The sequence below is a fragment of the Manis javanica genome, chromosome 14 (genome assembly GCF_040802235.1).
Source record: "Manis javanica isolate MJ-LG chromosome 14, MJ_LKY, whole genome shotgun sequence".
NCBI classification, from domain to species: Eukaryota; Metazoa; Chordata; class Mammalia; order Pholidota; family Manidae; genus Manis; species Manis javanica.
Window position 1 is genome coordinate 93,757,035 of NC_133169.1, and position 12,112 is coordinate 93,769,146.

The window sequence follows — 12,112 nt, forward strand, 5'->3', positions numbered from 1 at the left end:
ACAATCTTACAAGCGACACCGATGCTGCTGGCTCAGTCAGTCGGACCTTTCTTGGAGTTCCCATCCCTAGAGAACTCCCGATTCCATCATCAAAGCACTCAGATACTGTGGTAGGCAGCTGCAGAAATGGACCCCAGTGACTCCCTGGTATTCACCCCCTTGGTAGTTTCCTCCGCTTCCATGTGGATCGGACCTCATGACTCACTTGTGACAAAGAGAACAGGCAGAACTGATCGGATGTCCCTCCTGAGAGTCAGTAATGGAAGATCACAACCCCCTCCCCTTGCTCTGTGCTTCTCACTGCCGGCTCCGATGCAGCAGGCTGCGGTGTTGGAGGCTGCCCTCTGGAGAGGCCCACAGGGCAGGGACTGAGAGCAGCCTCTGGCCAGCAGCAAGCAAGGAAATGGATCCTGCCAACAACGATGTGACTTTGGACGTAGACGCTTCGGTTGCTGATCTTGAGAAGACTGCAGCCACAGCCTTGAGGAGCCAGAGAACCCAGCTAAGTCACTCCTGGTTTCCCACCCTCCTACAGAAACTGTGAGATAACAAGTGAGCCAGCCAAGCCATTACACGTGTTTTGCAGGGAAAGACAGCGAATAGAGATGCTTCGTTGAGGTGCTGCCCTGAGATCAGGATGACACCTTGGTGTTTAGCCCGCCCTTCAAGTCTCATCTCTCCCTATTATCAAGGAGACAAATGTGTGTCAATGTTTAATAATATACACTCTTTACATGTAATTTACATCATAATTTCTTACTGCTCAGTTTTTAAGCCTTGGCCCTTGGGAAGCTTCCCTGGGGTTTCTGGGAGGTTAGGGGAAGCAGAGCCTCAGGGGAGGAGGGAGACGGCGAATCTGGTCAGACCCCATGCCCTGCACGTTCCAGCTGGTCTTGCGGAGCTGTGTCTTTTGAACTAAGAACATGGTGAATTCTGCCTGCCTGTCCTTATAGGCAGGTGTGGCACCTCCTTTGGCAGAAGAGAGAGAAGTTTCTCTGCTGGCAAGGGGAGGGGTCTTTCCCTGAGAAAAGTCAGTGAGGGAAAAAGTCCAATCTGCCCACTTCTCTCCAGTGCAGTGTCTGATTTCTCACTGGGGTTAGGAGGTGGGTTTCCCAGGGGCCGGGTTCCTCATGTTCTCATGGAGAATTGCATGTCAAGGAAGCGCATTCCAGAGGCTGTATATAGAGGAGGGCTGCAGTCTACTGGAGAGGCTCTAGACACGCAGGCAGGACTTCTCAGCGCTGCTCTGTCACCACTTTTTGTGTGGCTTCCCCAGAATACGTGCCTCTGCCTCTGGGCCATGTTCTTCCCAGTGGAAGGTGGGGAGACGGACCAGGCTCGGACCCTCCACATCAGTGTCTAGGAGCCTGGGGCAGGGCGGCAGCTTCTGTCATGGCAGCCAGTCTGATATGGCCCGCGGTCCTCAGAGGGCCAGGCCCCCACCACTCAGCCATCGCGCCCTCTCTGAGGAGCAGCCAGGTGGGCTGCTGCACCACAGGGGACTCCGGCAGATGCTGTCCAGCCTGCTCCTGATGGTGCCCTGCAGCTCCTCGTCCCCCAGCAAAGCCGCTGCTGCCAGGGCCAGCCACAAGTACTTGGTGGCATCGTGGGCATCCTAACCCCATGGCGTGGGGGCAAAGAAGAGACAGAATTAGCGAGCTTCCAGGAGAGACTGGAGGCAGCACCGGGAAGTCTGGGACCTCCAGCTTATGTCTACCCAGCATGCTGTGCCACCCCTTCTCCCAGTTCCCTGGCATTGAAGGGACTCTGGTTCCCACTCCAGTCCAGGAAGCTGCTGACCACAGGGCCCTCCTCCCAGGCACAGGCAGTGCTTCGAGGATGTGTCAACACGCAGGCTGGCCTATGACAGTCATTCCCGGGGACCTTTCAGGGCAACCTAGCAAGGATTCTGGTCCCTCACCCTTCTAGGTATGGGCTTGAGCCCCCAGTCGCTGGGGGGGAAGGAGACCAAGAAACAGAGACAAGTGGAAACAAACAGAGCCGAGAAATACAAAGAGAGGTGGGGAAATCCATGGTAACAGTTGAGTACCAACCTCCAGAACTCCCTGAAACTAAATTTATACCTGAACTTCCCAGTTACTTGACCCAATAAATTGCCTTTTTCGCTTAAGCTACTTTGAGCTGAGCTATTCCCTTGCAATCTCTAGAGCCCTTGGTTGATTCAATCAGATCATGTCCACTTTGGCCCTAACCCACGTCCAGGGAGCCATGGGACAGAGGAAGATGGCCGGGAAGCACTCCACTACCCTGCCGTCCCCACTGCATCCCCCCACACTGCAGGGTTAAAGAACAGATGCTTCTTTGGGTGAGACTCCAAAAGGAATGTCTGGTTCCCATTAACCCTCATAAGCCAATAATTAATTCAGGCCAGAAACAATGTCTGGCAAGTAAGAAAAAGACAGCAGAGCCGCCCCAAGGAACCCCTGGAGGCCAAACAGGCATGACTGAGACGAGCATTAAGAGATTAAGGATCATGCTGGAGCAGGGACCTGGGGCCGATGCCCAGGGACGGACTGAAAGGGCCAGGATCGTAACAAAAGCTCAGACCACCAACAGCCCTACAAGTGGCTGGAAAAACAAAAAGTTCTGGCTTCAACTCCAGCAGAGCAAACCGGAGAATCAGGGCTGAGGCCTTCCTGGGTCCTAGGCAGGCTTACGTTCCAACACTCCACACCTCATCATCTGCAACATATGAACATGCATCCAGATTTCTCCTAAAATGGAGTTTTATGTAACTGTGTAAGAAGTGACTTGCAACTGACTAGTTAATCTATAACATTTTGTAGATTACAGTTAAGCATTCATTTTTATTTTAATTTTGGAGCTTACAGTTCTTTTGTTTTGGGTCTCGTGTATTTTCACAGGCCCTTGAGAAGCTCACAGGCACCAGGAAATATGCCAGAAGTACCTGGCAGATAAAGTGGCTGCAGAAATCGTAGAAGGGCGAGAAAAAGAGGAGCCATGCTCTGTCTCTGCAGCAGAGATGGAAGCCTCTCTGAGGTCTCTCATGTGGCCGAGCAGAAAGAGATTGTGTTCCCAGCAGAGCCACTCCCCACCCTGTGCCAGGAGACTCCCTGCAACAGTCAAGACTCACCTTCAGCTGGTAGAAAGTGAGCCGGCCCAGGCGGTGGTACACCTTCGCGTAGTACAGGGCCTCCTGGGGACTCTGCAGCCAGGGCGGACAGAGGGACAGGGTCTTCAGATAGCAGTCCTCAGCCATCTCGTACATATGCAGGGAGTAGTACACCGTGGCCAGACGGTGGAAGGCCACCCGCTCCTGCCTCTGATCTCCTAGGGATAGGAAGACCGAGAGGGAGATCCTGAGGCCAGCCATTCACAGCACCCTGTCACTCATTCATTCTCTGCAAATGGAGGTCTCCTAGGTGTCAGACCCTGTGCTTGGGACACAGGGAGCAGAGCAGAAGAGGTCCCTGCCCTCGTGAGGCTTTGCTGTCCCAAAGGGCCTGGACACTCTCTAAACAATCCCACAAATGTAAAATTACGCCTATGGTAAGTGCCCCAAAAGAAAACAGGCTCCTGGAGAGAGCCTGCTTCGAGGAGGTGTGCTGGCCAAGGTTTTCTGGGATGACTGCTGGCGAGAGCTTTTCATTACAGATGTCACTGTAACTCAAGGTTCTGGGAAATAACCATTTCCAAATCCCAGGGTGGTAAGACTAGCTTGATGGAGTAGCGCAGAATTTTTTATGAGTAACTATGCGCAACAAACGTCCCCTCCACATCAAAGGTTCTCTCCCCAGAGAGTTCTCGGGGCTGCCAGCAGCAGCCCTCACCCTCCGCCTTCCTTACCCGCTTGCAGTCTCAGATAACCAGAGACCCAGTCACCTTGAACCCATGCTTAGCTTTGGAAACTTGGTGTCTAATGTTCTGCGGTTTGTTGTTTTCATTTTTCCTTAGCTTGCTGTTTTTATAGCCAACTCCTTTAATACAAAGTGGCCTTTTGAAGGGAACAAAGGCTTCTAATTGTGTTTCTGGAATATTTGTAAGGTGGCTGTTTGATGCTATCTAAAAGCATCATTTTTAAGCTTCAAAGGGCCAAAAGTCAAAATTGAAAAGAAAATCCAAGGGAAAAAGCTCTCTGATATAGAACAATCCAGTCACAGGGAAATGCCTGAGACGGCGGATTTCGCCTCCTTTCAGCTTCCGTCCAGGGGAGGCGAGAGAGTTCTGAGAGGGAGCTGCCTGGGGCTCCCAGGGCCCTTCCTGAGACAGCAGACAGGAGCTCAGATAAGGTTTTCTGCAGTAAAGAGAAAGGTAGGAAGAGGGGAGAGAGAGAGCTCTGAAAGGCAATTAGATACAATAAAGTCCAGTGCCATCCACCTCTCACACCCTTGAGAATGCCCAGAAGTCCCTTCCTGAATCACTGCAGAAGACTCCATTTTCCCTGCATCTGATCAAGCCTTCTCTAATCAAGCCTGCTTTTCTTCAACCACCAACATCCATGATTGACTATTTTTTAATCTTTTTTTATTCTGCCTTTTATTCTAATGACTTATATTGTTTCCCTCTAGATTTTGTGGTAAATGTAAGCTATTTCAGCTACATAGTGAGTTAAGTTTGTGGGCTTCTGACCTTCATTTACATTTCATTTCCATGGGGAAAACTTTTGACTAATACTCAGCCAATTAAAAATTTAGGGCATAGTCCTTTGGTAACAGGGGCATTGTCTGTGCATAGGATAAAATAACAGTTACCCTATACTCGGGAATAATGTCAACTGTTCTGTAATTGTTAGTGTGGCACAGGTGACCCTTATCAAGAACTGACGTGTGCCAAGCGCTGTGCTAGTTGTGCATGGGCGATCATTTTGGTCTTCCGAACAACTGCACGAGGTGGGTGCTATCTGTAATCCTCATTTGCCAGGGGCAATCCTGAGGCTTACAGATGTGAAGCAGCTTACTTAAGTGAGATCACCCTGGCAGTTGGACCCGGGATTGTAACCCGCTCAGTACGATCCCGGAACCTGTGTGGCTACTGCTTTGTTGTCCCTGCTTGGAGGAGTTTATCCCTCCCATCAACAGGCCAGGCCGCTGGGACCACCTACCTGTGACTGTGCTGAGTCTGGCCGCCAGGATGGCAGATTCCAAAGCCTTCTCATAGCCTCCCAGGCTGATTTGCAGCTCCGTCAGCTTGTTGAAAACCCGGAGCTCGGTTCTCACAGCCTTCACCCTCCTTGCCAAAGGAACAGCCCCACCCTGGGAAGAGAGGCACCGGCATGCTCAGCCTAGCTAGGAGTCATCGGTGCAGACCACACTCCGGGAGCCTGACAGCCCCGGGCAGGGGTCAGCGGGACGGCTGTGTTCCCATGCATGGCTTCCCTCGGTCCACTCTCCTGGCCCTCGCTCTTGCCTTCTCTGCCCAGATCTTAGGAGTGGAAGAACCAAAGGTCACCAGGCCTCCTACGACTGAGAGCGGGAAAGGAAGCATGACTTTTCCCAAGGGCACAGGGCGAGTCATTCACCACCCGCCATGTGCTCCCTTAGCGCGCACAGAGCTATCTACAAAGCACATCCACGGAGTACGTGCGTAATGTCTGAGATTGCCCAATAAATGGTCATTTCTATTACTCTTTATGACTGAATTGTAGGCAAGTCACTTCACCTCCCTGAGCCTTGTGTTTCCCCTTCTGTAAAGTGCACATGGCGATGCCTTAATAGTCAGTGCCGGGCCTCCTGTTCTCTCTGCCCCTACCTTGGTGCTGGCGCATATCAGGTTCCTTGATAAATGGTTGATGATTTAACGAACAACCAAACAAGCAAATGAATGAACATTTGAATAAGTGAAATTTTAGGGTCAAAAAAGATAGTAAGATTTCCCCAACTTCAGTCAGTGATGAACAACAACTATGATTTTGACATGCCAAATTAACACCTGGACAATTATTTAATTGGTATTATTTCTTAAGTTAACTGTCTTTTATTATCTTGCCTCATCTTTTGCCATAATATCTGTGAAAGCATGGATTTGATGAGCTGGTATTACACATTTTAAATTTTTTAAAATAGATGTTTATGTATACTTAATAAAACCAGCGTAAAACAAGCGCTCATTCACGGGCCAGCCACCTTCCAGCCTGCTGCTAGTGGCCCATAGGAACATTCTGGCAGACATGGAAGTATGCTACAAACTGTAAAGTAAAGTACCATACACTCAAGAGGTATAATTATTATGGTGCATTCTCCCAGGAAGGATAATTTATCAAGCCTGAGAATGACAGTTTATCTTTGACAGCCCAAAAGACTGAAGAGACGGAGAGCATGTGGGCACTGGATGAGGAAAGGAAGAAAAAGAAACACCAGCGAGAGAATGAAAGGGGCCCTGGCCGTGTGGCCCTGCCCACATTTGTGCCAGGACCTGGGTGGGCACGCCACCCAGGCCAGGACTCACTCGGTAATACTCCACTGCGCGATGCCTGTGGCGGGTCCCGTTGAAGAACACGTCACCTGCTTCTTCATAGAGTTTGAGAGCCAGGCTGGGCTCTTCTAACTTCAGGGCTTTCTGGATGGCTGCCTGGGCGGGACAGAGATGGCCGTCAGGGTGAAGAGAAGGGCTTCCAAATGCCCAGGACTGGCAAGACTGAGACCCCGACCACCGAGTTTAACTCTGCTGATGTCCCTTGAACTCTAAACCACCTTCCACGTTCACATGTCTGGGAAGAAACCTTTGAGATTCTCTAGTCTGGTATATCCCCACTGTAATATGAAAGATTACTTTGGTGGCCTTAGAAATGATTTTTAGCTGTATACTTAGAAAACCACTTTATATTTTAATAGTTATGAATTTATGTTAGTGTGTTTAGGAAAAAAAGATTAAAAATACCTCAAAACCTGTGATTTCAGATAGCATTACCTAGTATAAAAAGTTAAACTGACTTGAAGTTGAGTCAAAGAAAAATAAGTCAATCATGGTTCAGAAGGTACATGGACATGGCAAAAGCATGCATTTGCTGTATAAATAACTGACGTTTGGAAAACTGATCTCATCCAGCACCTACACTTCCCAGATGTTGAAACTGAGGCTCAGAAAGTGTAAGGAACTTCTCCAAGTTCACATCAATGTGCTCGCCTCTGATAAGCAAATGCTAAGAGTTTTCCAGCCCAATACCCTCCCAAGCCCCCATGGCCTCTTCATCTCTGCAAGTCACTGCACAGTGCATCTAAACAAAATGTGCAGAGGTCAAAGGTAGAAAATGCAGCGTAGTACCTGCAGTCCAGCTACAGGACCTCAAATAGCCTTAGGGAGAGAATGACCAGGCGGAACATCGAGTTAGGTGGCAGTCTATGGATGGATGGGCCTGGGACCAGGTCTGGCCAGCGAGTTGCTGGAGCCCCCACAGTTACTGCTATTGCAAAAACACCTACAGAGAGAGAGGTGGCGAGATGGGGTCCTGTAGTTGGGAGGCTCTGCTGCCAATCAAGGAACAACCCAAAAAGGCCCCTCTGGGCCTCTGTTCCTGGAGAAAGAAAGGCAAGACCAAAATGTCTGCTCTCTGAAAACCCTAAAACCCCAGGGCAGAACAGTGCAGAGGCTGAGAGTCAGGCTGTAAGTCAAACTTTCACCACATATTAGCTGTACAGCCTTGGGCAAGCCTCACTGAGCCACATCTGTAAAATGGGAATTTCAGTAGAAACTCTTGCTGCATGTAATGAGGATAATAATAATAATAATAGAGTTAGGAGAAGTAAAAAGGGAGAAGATAAGAAGTGGGAAGGAAGAAAAGATAGCAAGCATATATTTGATGGAACAAAGCTTCTCATTAGCACCAGAGTGTCAGCTCTGTGCAGATAATAGTAATGACGACGGCCATCCCCAAGGAGATGTTATTTATTAAGCATGTACTGAGTCCCCAGCACTTAGTAAAGGCTTACTTTGCATGTGCATTTACTATGCAAGTGATGTATCTAATCCTTACCCTAAGAGATAGAGTTCCCCAGGAGAAACTCGTAGAGAGCCCAGGATCACACAGCCCATAATTAATGGCCCTGTAATTTGACTCCAGGCCTGTCTCACTCCAAAACTGAGGCCTTTAATGTACACTACCCTGTATCTCAGAATTAAAGGTATGTAAATGAAAAAATCATAAGAGAACAATAATGTAAACACCCTGCACACATCCATCTTACCTCAAATTGCAGCACAACACTGAAGTCAAGGTGTGTGTCGAGCTTTGGAAAGGCAGAAATACGTGACATGACAGGTGAGGGGGTCTTCACCACATTCCTTGAAACTCACAGTTGTATATGGGACTCAGGGACTGACCGTTTGCCACCTGCACTCAGCCTTCCAAGCCACCAGTCTCCATCTTGTGTCCGGAGCGTCCCGGTATCAGCCCTCCCTCCAGGGCCCTGGCATAGACACCCCCTCTCCCTTGTTGCAGCTGGTCACTTTGGTGGGTACAGTGGCCTCCCGGGAGGCCCAAGGCACTGTGGGAGGCCTACCTGCAGGTACAGCTCCACCGGCTCGTCCTCCTGCATGAGGTAGTGGAGTCGCCCAGCCGCGAGCCAGGCCTCGGCAGCCTTGTCTTGTTCCCCAAGGTCGATGAAGATTCGCAGGCTCTCCTTGATGCAGGTGAGGGACCTCCTGAGCGACCTGGAGGGCAAGCATGGCCCCCAAGGTGTGAGAGCTTGAAGGGGCATCAGAGCCACTCAGCAGAGGCGTGGACCGAGGCTCTGGGAGGGAACGACATTGCCCCAGATCGCACGAGGTCCAGGACTTTGATCAGCTGTGCAACCTGGAGAAAGCACAGAACCTCTCTGTGCCTTAGTTTCCCCACATGTAATACAATTGTACCAGCCTCAGAGGATCATTGTGAGGATTAAGTAAGATAATAAAGCTAGAATTCTTGGAACAGTGCCCACCATAGAGTAAGTGAATGCTCAAATGTAAGTTATCGTTACTCTTATTACTGGCCCATGGTCCAGCCATCTTTCTACTGCACTATAACAGTTTTTTCATAAGCACCTAACACAGATTGAATAACAAATACACATTTATTGAATAAATGCACAAATGAATGACCACAGTGCTAACTTTAAGTCATCAGAAATATTTTGATGTTTTAAGAAGAAAAATCAAAGAAGGGCAACTAAATTTTAAAAGGTTGGTGCTAAATGGAATACTATAATCATCTGGAGTGTTGTTTTATGTAGAAAACTCTGTGCCCATGACAGAACAATGGGAGGTGAGGCACGGGAAATGCAGCACTGTGCAGATTAGGAATTCTAGATAAGGAGCCCTGGGCACCCTCTAGACAGCAGCTCTCAGCTCCAGCAGTGACCAGCCACCCAAAAGCTTTTTATACATACGTACCCAGGCAACGTGACACCAACACTGACATGGTGTGCTGGTCTGGAACACTCTGGTGGGGGTGGCTCAGGCACCAGCATTTTGTCAAAGCTCATCAACTGTGACTCTGTTATACAGCTTGGTTGAGACTTGCTGACCTAGTCCAACTCCCTTCTTTTATAGAAGAAACAGGGTGGGAAGTAACTCACACAAGGTTGCACAGCACCTAGGGGAGGATCCGAGGCTAGAACTGCCTTCTCCCGAGCCCCAGCCCAGGACTCATCCCTCAACACCCACAGTCCTCTCAGTGTGGGTCACGGCTCGCCTGCATCCTCATTACCTGGGAGCTTATTAAACACGGATTCCTGGGGCTGCCTCGGCCTGACTTATCAGCACCATTACAGCTGCAAGCCAGGAATCTGGATTTCTAAGAGAAGTCCAGATTACACTTATGCACACCAGTGCTTGAGAACCAGCTCACCAAACTATGAAAATCTTTCTAGAAGCATTGATCACCATCAGACAAGTCTACAAGCAGTTCGGAGGTCTTAGCAAATGGTTACCATCTCAAGGGCAACTCAGCCCCCATGCCCGGGTGACCCTAGAAGACCCTTAGGCTATGGTTGTTTTCTCCCGAACCCCAGGAACAAGAGTCAGGTCACTACAGAGAAGCCACCTGAGGCATCTTCCTCTTGGAGCTTTTCGTGCTGAGCTCACTGACAGGATGAGATCAGTATTTCTTTCCAGAAAGCATCCCATGGAGGAAAGGTAGGACTTGCGGAGTCCCAGCTACTTGCTACCCACCCAGACTCCTTGCCCGGGGATGGTTTTCCGAAGACCACTGCCTCCCACCAAGACTGACACCTGATCCATGACCTCCAGTAAAAACAAGTGCCTTGTGTTCTAAAGGGAGGTGGTCTCCAGCTCCCTCGGGTCTTCCCTATCACCCTTCACCGCCCCATTTGTTCACATTTGCCAGTGACTGTGCTGCATTGCCCCCAGATGAGCCCCTGGCTCGGCCTGGACCGGCCCAGCATCCCAGCTGCTCCAGGCACCGGCAGGGAGCTCCAGGTGCGGCTCAGCTCCCAGATCACAGGAAGCACGGGGCATGGCTGGTGAGCTGTGTCCGTTCAGCCTTCACCTCAAATCTTGTGCATTCCTGGACCACCTACACCTGAGCCTGCTGTGGTGTCTCGTGTCCTCTCCAACTCCCTTTTTCTCCGTTTTCCCGTCCCCTAAGTTTAGTCTCTGCAGCTGAGTCCTTATTTTTCACTTCTTGCCTGAACATGAGCCATGAGCCTGCGGCCAGGTGACCCTGATACACCTGCATTCCCAGACTTCTTCCTCCCAACCCCCTCTGGGGCTTTCCAGACCCCTGCCCTGCCTGGAGGAGTGTCTGACCTCTGGCCAGAGCCCAGCCTCTGGGAAACAGTTCTGTCCTGTTTCTATAATAAGAACTGCCACTCACTGAAGGCTGACCCTGTGCCAAGTGATGGGGTAGAAATTTTCAGTATATATTCTCTCATTTAATCCTCCAAAATCCTAAGCCATGAGGATTCTTAGACCACTTGCAAGTAAAGAAACCCAGTGGGTTCTTTTAAGCTTATCCAAGCGTGCGCTGTTTGTTTCTACGGCTTTATGTTGAGCTTCCTGCTGTTTCTCTTGTAGTAATAGTGTCAGTAATCGTTATCTGACGTTTATCGAGCACTTAGCGTGGGTTAGGGACTTCACACGCATGCTCTCATTTAATCATCACAGCAGCACTAAGGAAGAGATTATGAAACCCATTTTACAAATGGGAGAAATAAGGCTCAAAAAGGGTAAGTGATGGGAACAGCGCAGTAAACCGTGTTCAAAGCAGGATGGAAGCCTGAAAATCTAATTCCAGAGCCTCCACACACAGCCTCAGGCAGCACTCAATCTCCAGCCCAGCAATCAGCAGAGGGGACGACTTTGACTTCATGTACCCCTTTAACAACTGCAAGTTTTGAAGGACATAAGCTATCTCAAATCTTGAACAAAGTTTCCTCACCTGCAAAAGTGGAGTAGTGAAGTACATCCTAGCCTTGCGATCAAATGACTGCAAGTCGTCAAAACAATTATTTCCTTGTTTAGGATTACAGAAATGTTAGGGATTAGTCCTATCAGCTATTTTGAAAACCAAACATTGAAGCATTTGTATTTTAAGTTCCACAGGAATAAGAAACAAGAATAAGAATAAAAGCCAGGAGTAATAACTTCTGGACTACTATTGTATTCATGTGCAAAGAATCATTATTTTGTCAGGACGTAGGTGTGCAAGGCATTTCTTCTTCCTAAAAATAGGATGTGCATCTTTTGTGACAATTACCATAATTTATATGGTACCTTTGGTGATTGTGTGTAAGGCCTGTTTCCTGAACCGATCTCCTTGTCCAGTTTTGTAGCCATAGTAAATGCTCAGTAAATATTTGTTGAGTGGGTTCAGAAGAGTCACGGAGTTCTCATGGACACTGCCCCACCTCAGATCAGCCCTAGAGCAAGGGGACAGGCTGTACTATGTCACCTAAAGACAGAAGACGAGACTCCCCAAAGGCCCCAACCCTCGAGGAGTTGAAGAGCTTCATCAAACTAGATTCTGCAGCTGTCTGTCACCCTGGAGGCAGAGATAGCAATGAGGTGGCGCAGGGACAGGGGACAAGCACCATGATTAACTTTTCCTGCCTATGATGAAAAATGCTGAGGTATAAACAGTGTAGTAAGAACAGGAGGAACTCCATCCTAACACTAAGAGTCCACTTTAAAAAGC

General features: G+C 49.2%; 1 protein-coding gene across 10 annotated transcripts in view; it reads right to left on the reverse strand.

Annotated features, from left to right (window-relative positions):
• Nucleotides 1-700: 700 nt before the first annotated feature.
• The window catches only part of SH3TC2 (SH3 domain and tetratricopeptide repeats 2), a 54,000-nt gene continuing 42,588 nt past the window's right edge, over nucleotides 701-12,112 (reverse strand). For 6 of the 10 annotated variants that reach the window (XM_073222000.1, XM_073221998.1, XM_073221999.1 and 3 more), the window contains 5 exons: nucleotides 8,478-8,628; nucleotides 6,427-6,549; nucleotides 5,084-5,234; nucleotides 3,116-3,312; nucleotides 701-1,615 (listed from right to left, as the gene is read on the reverse strand). In XM_073222000.1, the coding sequence (XP_073078101.1) occupies nucleotides 1,424-1,615; nucleotides 3,116-3,312; nucleotides 5,084-5,234; nucleotides 6,427-6,549; nucleotides 8,478-8,628 (814 nt within the window). In that variant the 3' untranslated portion in view covers nucleotides 701-1,423. Of the gene's footprint in view, nucleotides 1,616-3,115; nucleotides 4,277-5,083; nucleotides 5,235-6,426; nucleotides 6,550-7,242; nucleotides 7,397-8,477; nucleotides 8,629-12,112 lie in introns of those variants that run through there. The other 4 variants (XR_005057994.2, XM_073222001.1, XR_005057995.2 and 1 more) reach the window with 4 other exon arrangements.